Raw genomic sequence first — 9,762 nt, 5'->3', positions numbered from 1 at the left:
GAGTGGCTGCAGGTGTGCCTGGGAGCAGAGGGCTCCCACCTGTTTCCAGCCCCTGCAGTCTCCATGGAGCACACAGCCCAGCTTCACCTCCCCCACTGCAACTGGCGTCCCTTCAGCGGCTGTTCCAGATGGGCCACTGCTGCCACCAAAAGGATTAGACTGTCTTGGTTTGTTTTGTGTAGCTATAAAGAAATACTTGCCGCTGGGTAATTTCTAAACAAAAGAGATTTGTTTGGCTTACACTTCTGAGGCTGTGCATCATGGCTCCAGCATCTGCTTCTGGTGAGGGCCTCAGACTGCTTCCACTCATGGCAGAAGGCAAAGGGGAACCAGCGTATACAGAGATCACATGATGAGAGAGGAACCAAGGGAGAGAAACAGGGGAGGTGTCAGGCTCTTTTTAACAACTATCTCTTGTGGGAACTAATAAAGTAAGAACTCACTCCTGAGAAAGGGCATTAAACTATTTATGAGGGATCTACCCCTATGACCCTAAAATTTCTCATTAGGCCCCACTTCCAACACTGGGGATCAAATTTCAGCATGAGGTTTAGAGTGGACAAACATCCAAACCCTAGTAGACTGTAAGATGATTTCCCATTTATCTTAATAGTCACAGTTTGATTTTTCTGTCTGCAAATACTGTCTTGTTGTAAAAATATAACAACAAAAATTACTAGCTTTTATTTTCTTGGGAGAATAATAAAGGAGTTTTCATTTACATAAATTGTCCTCTTATAATTTGCTTGATGATGGCTATTGTAGGTGTAAAATAGTCCTGAGGAAACAATATTATTCAAGTAGCTACAACAGTGATCAAAAGAAGAAAAGTTTGTTGATGAAATGTAGGCTAAATCCCATCATAATGGGCTCTCATAGGATGATCTTTTTCAATCATAGTAAATTCAAATACTTTTTTTTAAATAGTGCAACACAAGTACCAACATAATATATGCTATCATCCTTGCTTTGGTATGTGTTCATGCACATGTTCCAAAGGTTTATTATATGATTTTTTTTTCACTTTTATTTAGGCCACTATTTATTAAACTTTTACTGTGGCACACTTGGATATGGTTAAGGGTACTTAGTAAAAATGTTTCCGTGGTCCAATAAATTGGGCAAACAATATTTGGTATCTCTACCAAAGATTCACAACATAGATTAGTATGTTGAGAATTCTGAGCAGCTCACTGTCTCAGTCTGTTCAGACTCGCATAACAAGATGCCATAGACGGTGTGGCTTATAAAAAACAGAACTTTATTTCTTACAGTTCTAGGGGCTGAGAAGTCTAAGATGAAGGCACTACCAGATTGACTGTCTGGTGACAGCCCTCTTCCTCATAGATCTTCTCTAACCTCACATGGTAGAAAAAATGAGTGATCTCCCTTGGGCCCTTTTTACAAGGGCACAAATCCCATTCATGAGAATTCTGCCTCCTGACCTAATTACCCAAAGGCCCTATCTCCTAATACTATAGGAATATGGGGAGGACATAACCGTTAAGACCCTAGCACTCACCTAAAAAGAAACATATTTAACAAGGTTTGAATCCCAACCCAGATTTCACAAATCTATTTAAACATGATTTTTTTTCATAGCATACTTCTTACTCCTGTAGAACATCATTCTGAAGAATAAGCTGTTGCTACATGGATTGAATAATAGCTGATACTCTACTAAAAAGTCCATGATAAAAATTCTGTCCAGAAATGTTTTTTCAAATGATTTAAGGGCACTTAATCTTGCTGCCATTCTGTTTTAAACCTGCTTCAATCAGGCTCACCCCTACAACTTGATAGAAATTGGCATCCAGGTCATTTTTGATATCAGTATTGCTAAAAACAACAATGGTTAGTTCTCAGTCATCATCTTACTGGATTTAGTGGCAGTATTTTACAAAGTGGATCACTTTTTACTTCTTTTTTTTCTTTTTTTTTTTTTTTCTTGAGATAGAGTCTCACTTTGTCACCCAGACTGGAGTGCAGTGGCATTATCTCAACTCACCGCAACCTCCACCTCCTGGATTCAGGTGATTCTCCTGCCTCAGCCTCTCAAGTAGCTGGAATTACAGGCAACTGCCACCACACCTGGCTAATTTTTGTATTTTTAGTAGAGACAGGGTTTCATCATGTTGGTCAAGCTGGTCTCGAACTCCTGACCTCAAGCAATCCACCTGCCTCGGCCTCCCAAAATCCTAGGTTTACAGGCGTGAGCCACCATGCCCGGCCGCTTTCTACTTCTTGATATATTTGTTTCACTTCCTTCCAAGACACAAAACTCATTACTCACTGGCTGCTGCTTATCAGATGCCTTTGTAGGCTCCTCATTTCCTTTTTGCATTTTTAGAGTACCGGGGGACTCAGTTATTCAATTGCTTTTTATATCTCTACACATTCCTTCAGTAATTTCATCTACTCTCAAAGTTTTAAGTATCACATATTTTGACAATCCCAAAATGTGTATTTCCAGCTTCACTCTCTCTCCCAAACTTCAGACATATCTCCACCCATTTACTCATCACCTCAAATTTGATATATCTAAGCTGAACTTCCGATTTTTCCTCCTAAATGTCTTCTTTCTGCAGCCTCTCCCATCTTAAAGGCAACTCTGTATTTCCAGTTACTCAGAACATGAAGCTTAGAATCATAGTTTTCTCCTCTGTCTTTCACACCTACATCTAATCCATAAGCAAATCCTGGTAGCTGTACTTGCAGAATACATCTGGAATCCAACCACTTCCTACCACTTCCACTGCTGCCACCCTCGTGCGATGCACAAGCTGCAACAATTTCTCATCCTAGAATACTGAAATAGCCTCCAAACTGTCTCCATGTTCCACCATTGCCCCTCTGTCTATTCTGAACAAACCAGGTGGAGTGACCCTTTTAAAATGATTTAAAGATCAAGTCATTTATCTGCTCCAAGCTCAGCCATCATAGCACATTCCAAAGTCAAATCCTTTACAAAGGTTGGCAAGGCCCTAGGTGATCTGTAGGTCTGCTTTCAACCCCTCTTATCTATGAATTCATCTCCTTCTACTCTGGTTTGCTCACTAGCCTCCAGTTATGCGCGCTTCTTTGCCATTCCTACAACTTCCCACATATGCTTCCACCTTTGGTACAAACAATTCCCTTCAAGTATCTGCTCAAATTTACCTTCTCAATGAGGCCAACACTGACAATCCTGTCAAAAATTGCAACACATCCTCAACCTGCCTGCCCTCACAATTCTCCTCTCCTGTGCTACATTTTCTTTTTCCATACTTTATCAGTTTATAATTTATTCATATGGTTATTGCTTGTCTTTTTCCACAAGAATGTAATCACCCCCACCATCCTGCTCACCACTTACAGTGTATCATAATGAATAACAGTAAAGAGAACTGCACAATAAATTATTTAGGTAGTTCCACATTAGGGCAACCTCTGGAGAGAAGTTTGCGATGGAGTTGAGTAACAAAGTTGAGATATGAGGAAGAATATGAATTTCACAGGAAAAAGCAGGCCTGCATGGTAGGGAACACATGTACCACACATCTGTTACCTCCCATTGACTTTGGTTGTTAGATGTAAATGTAAACCAAATGTGAGTTCACATTACTTCATCTGTTCTGTCTGACACCATCATTAGAGAACAGAAATCCTGAAGTAAGCAGGTTAAGACAAGAACTGTCCTTATCTGTTGATGCAATATTCTATTAAAGAATCTGATACTAGAATCTTAAATTCTTTCAATCTCTGAATTATATTGTCAGGGCTAATCGTTGGGGCTTCTTTTCCTAGCTGTCAGTTTTCCTTAAATGTCTGACATTCTTTGGACATCAGTATGTGTTTATGAAGGATTAGATCAATTGCACAGATAGCTGAGAAAAGCAGTTTTTTCAGCAGTTATGTGTCTGCATTAGATCTCCTTTTTGAACAGAAGCGATGGTTCTCAGTAATATTGTCAGGCAGTGGCCAATCACAGCTCACTGCAGCCTTAAACTCCTCCCACCTCAGCTTCCAGAGTATCTGGGATTATGGGTGCACGTCATCACACCCGGCTAAATTGTCAGGATTTTTTAACCAGCAGGTGCCCACAGGTGAGCATGTGGTCTGCATGCAGAGAAGTTGTTTCCCACCAAGCCAACATAAGGAGGCTTTACTCTGGGAGTGCTGCCATGTTTCACCAGCACCCTCTTGACCTTCAAGTGAAAATTCACTTCACCTTTACTCTGCCTTCACCTCACACCCTAATACCCTCAACTGGGAAGTCCTCCCCCATATAACCCCTTTCTTTCAAGACTTGTTTAGTCCCTTGCCTGAGGAAAAAGTTACTTTTGTTAACAACTGTTTACCTGGAGGGAGTAGCAAAGAGCAGAGCTTTCCAATGCAGTTCTTCAATAAATTAATATGAATGAATTCTGTACCCTCACCCAAATCCAATCCTTAAAGCTTCTCCAGGACATCCTGATTGTGGTTTTTCTGATTTATCTCCCAAACCACATTCTTCTGCTTTATATATTACTGGAATGTCTCAAAACTTGATTTTTTAAAAAATAGGCTACAGATAATCCTCAGCCCAAAATTCAAGGTATAGCTAATTTTATTATTATCAAACAAAACTAGTAGATATAACTTCCAGGAAATAAGTGACATAAATATAACAGAATAAATTCATTTCCTTAAGTTTCAAATTAAAGATGATTAAGAAGTACAGCTTTATGTAAAGTTTCTGCTTTTTCTCAACCACGCCTAAAAAGGAAAGAACTGGCAGCAGGAACACTTGCTCCTAGCAAACAAATACAACAAAATTATAATTAAAAAGATCTTCAAGCTATCAAAATTTGTGAGAGAAGGATGGTAAGACTGCAGTAGAAATTACCAAATGACAAACAAAATCCTATCAGTTTTCAGGTTAGTCAAAAGTAACTTCATGAATATAGCCTGTGATCAGCATATGTCCCATAGCTTATATGCCCTCTATACCCTCCAGAGTTGCACAATAAACTTTTAACAATAAAACAACAACGAATATCAGGTTGTAAATATTTATATTTCTCTCACATACAATGTTGTATGAGACATTTGTTTTAATATGTATCCATAGGATTAATACTCATATGGAGTATAACGTGGAAAAGTGCAGAACTAAAGAAATAAGTCTATCCGAAAACAAAAGCACACATTTCTCAGGATTTAAAAATATTGCACATAGTAAGGTTGCACAGAAATTACTGGCTGGTTTTACAAACAGAATGAGGTATCAGTCAATCTCTAGATAAAGATGAGTAGAGAGAGGATAAACTACACACACAAACACATAAATCCATACTAAGACCTAAGAGTGCCAACAACTAAGAAAGAAATATGAAAAAGATATGTAAGTAGCTACGATTTCAACACTACAAAACCATTTTTAGCCTAGGACCAAACACATTACAATCTCTTGGCAATATTTCGTTAAGTTTTCAACTTTTTTCCAGCCTAAATGACTATGGGCAATAAAACCATTTCCTTTACCCCAGTTCTACTGTAGAAAGGCACAGTGCTGTGGTAAATATCAAACCATTCCTTTCTCAACCTTTCAGTAGCAATTAACCAAGATACTGTTCTCCTTTGCTGAATGACTCAGTTACACAGTTTCATGTACATTCTGCAACGCAAGTCACAGATGCTATAGAACATGCAACTTTGAATTAGTAAAGGTTTCACTGCAAAAATCATTAAGTTCACACAATTTAAATCTACAATTAACTTTTAAAGTTTAACCAGGTAAACTCAATATTTTCTTGGTAATAAAACTGGTGATATTAGTGAGCCCAAGGGCAGGTAGAGAAAAAGGACTAGGCAAAATTACGTGTTTTTTAAAGAAACTTTCCTAATCCGGGAAATAATTAGCATTTTGTCTACTCGTTGAATGTTGAATTTGTCAAAAAAAAAAAAAAACAAACTCTTAAATATATTTAATAGCTATATCAAATTGTTTAAAGTGAAATCATGCACTTGTCAAAATAGTTCACAGAAAATTGTTTAGCATCAAAGATAATGAGAAAGAGTCAACCAGTTGGATTTAGTGAGAACAGAAAAAGAACTACTGTCCTGAACAGTCAGTGTATGTAGTAACCATATTTCCTCTTCGTTGAGTGACAGTCCTGCAGTGCTTGCTAGATCCATGAAATCTATTTTCAGTCTGTACTGTATGCCGACTGGTAGGGTCAAAACCACTGAAAGAAAACATTTTCTCCATATCTTCAAACATGTCATCAAATAATCCACCTCCAAAAGAAAACTCTTGGAAATGATGCCTTTGTCTACTGGAACCACCATCCTGGCGTGTCTGGAAATGATTTTCAAAATGCTTCTTGGATCGAGTGTTTTGGTTTTGACCAAAAAAGCCGAAGTCTTTAAATAAGTCATCAAAATTGAAGTTAAATGACTGCTCAAAAGAACTTCCACTACCTCTTTGTCCTTTACCATTAGTAAAAGCACTGTGTCCAAGTGTATCATACTCTTTTCGTCTATTAGCATCTGAGAGTGTTTCATATGCTGAAAGAGACAAAAATATTTTTAGTAACTGAAGGTAAAATATTCAAAATTACATATATTCAAATCTCTTCAAGTAAGTGAACTGAATACTATTATTTTAGGGAAGAATTTCACACCAGAAATAAAAGCAAAACACTACAAATATAAGCATCAAGTTAATCAAAGTTATAAAATAAGGCAGAAACTGTCTTATTAACTGTTGTATTATCAGCAGTTGGCACAATGCCATCTATAATACTCAATAAATAGTTATTAAATGTTACCATTACTACAAATAAACATGTGGGCAACAATTAGAGTTCTTTAATCTTCATATTATTTGTGTGAAATAATTGTATTAAAAAATTAAACCATCAACTATAACCAATTAATAGGAATTAAGATTTTGCACCTCCTTACTAAAGTTAAATTGTTTAATTCTAACTCCCTTCTCAGTTACCTCCACCCAACAATAATTACTGAATGCTCAGCAGGAGCAATTTGTTTCAGAGCTAGTCTGAAGTCAAAATTTGTTTCAATTTTTTCTTTAAAGACAAATATGGCTTTGAAAAGTAGATCAAGTGAATAAAGAACTTAAGAGTCTAGTTTAATTTTTAAGTATTTAATGTTTAAAATGTAAAATATTCTGTTTCATAAGTTAATTGATAAGAATTTTGGGTACCTAAAATTCTTTTTGTCATAGAAACAACAGTGATCTTATAAATAATATAGAATGGATTTTCAATATTTTTAGATATGTATACCAATAAAATTATCTACTACTCTTTCATATATTTATTCAGGAATCAAAGCATCTGTGATAAGAAAATAATCTCAGAGAATCACCCAATATTGATACATAAATCCCACTCCACCTCCCATCTCCACAAAACCTTCAAATACAAACACTTGTTAGCTATCATTCTCCTTACTAGTTAATACCCACGACAGTTCAGAGATTATCATTTATTTACCTTCTGCAATCTCTCTGAATTTTGCTTCAGCATCCGGGCTCTTATTTTTGTCAGGGTGGTACTTCATGGCCAACTTGTGAAAGGCCTTCTTGATTTGGCGCTCTGATGCCGATTTTGGCACACCTAAGATATCATAGTAGCTTTTTGAGGCCAGAATTAATTCTGTTATCATTAAAATGCAGATTGCAAAGATGAAAATTGACTGGGGAGTAGCCATTTCGAATATCCTAAAACAAAAAAGAAAAAAAAATGTTATGGATGGAGCTAATCTTAAAACTTTTTTCTTTTAAAAGAAATCCAACACAAGGTAAACCTAATGCAGTATCAAAATCCTAAGCATACAGTATCTATTACCTGTTCCCATGTAATTCCACTTATAGTTTTATAACTCCCAAACTGGCTTAACCTTATTGAGAACAAAAATAATTCTTGGCTTTGTCTGTCTACTAATACTCTGGCCATACACACAGGAGATAGAAAATTATCAATAGATGACTTTTAACCAGTTTATATTGAAGATTCATCATATGCAAGCATTGTAAGAAAAAAAAAGAAAACCAAATAATATAAGATCCCACCTTTCCTTTCAAGAATTCATATCCTGAAAGTAATAATGTATTTAACTTTACAGAAAAAAAAAAAAACATTAAAAAAAAAAAAAGGTGGAGCACCAAGGTAAATAGCCCAGTATATCTAAATTAGTATTAATCTCGCTCTAAAAATTCAGCTTTCATTTCAGCAGGTGCGCCAAGGACTGCAAATAGAGAATCTTAATATCACAATACTAATACTGACAATATAATAGAATGTTGTCTTTTTCCCAAATATAAGATCCCAAATGTTTAACCAGGAAGCATGGCTAAATATTGTTTAAAACTCATGATGAACAGAATTTAAAATTTCTGCTAAAGCTGCCAGAAAAATGAATTTTGATAGCTTGTACTGTGGTTAAGGCAGATTCCTACTTTCAAACTCAGTAGTTAAAATACTTGTTTTACCTTTAAACCATTAAAGAAATGTTAACTTAGAATTCTTGACAATATGTATTCAATGACTTAAGACTCAAAACGAAGGGATGGATCCTGTTTTTTGAATACCGTACCACCAGAGTCTTTAGTAACCTATGATGCCATAATAATGCTGACGAAAAACACTACGGTTTGTGGAAATTGCCTGGCTTCCTCTCCAGCGGCCTTCCCTGAGAGTAATTAGCAGGCAGGTAGATTACTTATTTCCAGAGTTACTCGTAGTCACGGGTACCAAGGATCAAGAACCACCTCTCGGTTTAAGGAACACAAACAGTGTGTCCCATGGACGCTGCGTCAACTGCAGGTTGCTCCCTAGTCAAAGGGCGGATCTAAAACTTACAGGGAGGCGCCTCACTGGTTCAGCAGACGTTATTCCACGGTCTCAAGGTGGACATCTAATGATTTTTTTTTAGCAGACTAGTCTTGTATTGTACAGACTTCTCATCCCCAAGACGGCCCCGCCAGCCAGCAGCCCGTGCCTTATTCCCCAGCCTCGGTGGGCGACTGGGCTGGACCCTCCAACCTTCACCTAAAGGCGACTGGCACCATCCCTGCCCGCCCAGGCCCCGCCGTAGAAGCTGCCCGAGACCCGGGCTCTAGTCCGGCGCCCGTGAAAGCCAGCGCCACAACCCAAAACACGATTCTGGGATACGGCTCTCTCCGTTCTTCCATTCTCTCGGCCAAAAACATGCAGCCCACTGTCCCTGCGGCGACCGTGGCGGACACCGATGCCAAATCAGCTCACAAAGACAGGCCTGGGCTACGGGGACCCTGCTAACTTCCCTCCCCACGACCCCGGCCTCGTCCCTCACCTGCACCCTCCGACTACTGCTGCTCCTCCACAGAGCTGAGGCGCTGGCGACCCTGACGATCGGTTCGGGTCGGCTGCTTGGGCCCGGCCCCTCACCGCGGCCTCCCGGAGCTGGCTTGCGCCCTAATCACGGTCGTACACCGACCTAGCGCTCCTCCTTCACCGTCAGCGCCCAGTCCCCTCTCAGCCAGCTCCTCACTGGCAGGAGGTAGCCCCTGGCGCCACCACCTCAGAAGACCTACACGAAACGCTTCCCCATTGGCTTATGCCTCCTCACGTGATCCCGGCGCCCTACGCGCACGTGGAAAACTGTTGTTGCCGCTAGGGCTGTGCGCCACTTCCGGCCCCAACCCCCGAAAAGGCGGTGCTTAAACCGGCGGAGGCGGAAGTGAGTAGACAGACAAGGCGGCTTTCCCGGCGGATGCTGGCGCAGGCGCAG

The 9,762-nt window shown here is 39.1% G+C and overlaps 1 protein-coding gene across 2 annotated transcripts; it reads right to left on the bottom strand.

Moving 5' to 3' along the window:
• Positions 1–5,019: 5,019 nt before the first annotated feature.
• On the bottom strand, positions 5,020–9,553 carry DNAJB9 (DnaJ heat shock protein family (Hsp40) member B9). Of its 2 annotated transcripts, none has more exon segments than NM_001132500.1 (3): positions 5,020–6,531; positions 7,485–7,711; positions 9,325–9,553. In NM_001132500.1, coding segments are annotated over 2 exon segments (672 nt in total). In that variant the 5' UTR covers positions 7,702–7,711; positions 9,325–9,553; the 3' UTR covers positions 5,020–6,076.
• Between the last annotated feature and the right edge of the window lie 209 nt (positions 9,554–9,762).

Source organism: Pongo abelii, chromosome 6 (genome assembly GCF_028885655.2).
Source record: "Pongo abelii isolate AG06213 chromosome 6, NHGRI_mPonAbe1-v2.0_pri, whole genome shotgun sequence".
In the NCBI taxonomy this organism is placed as follows: domain Eukaryota; kingdom Metazoa; phylum Chordata; class Mammalia; order Primates; family Hominidae; genus Pongo; species Pongo abelii.
Note: the sequence above shows the minus strand (reverse complement) of the source record. Positions and strands in the feature narration are given on the sequence as shown.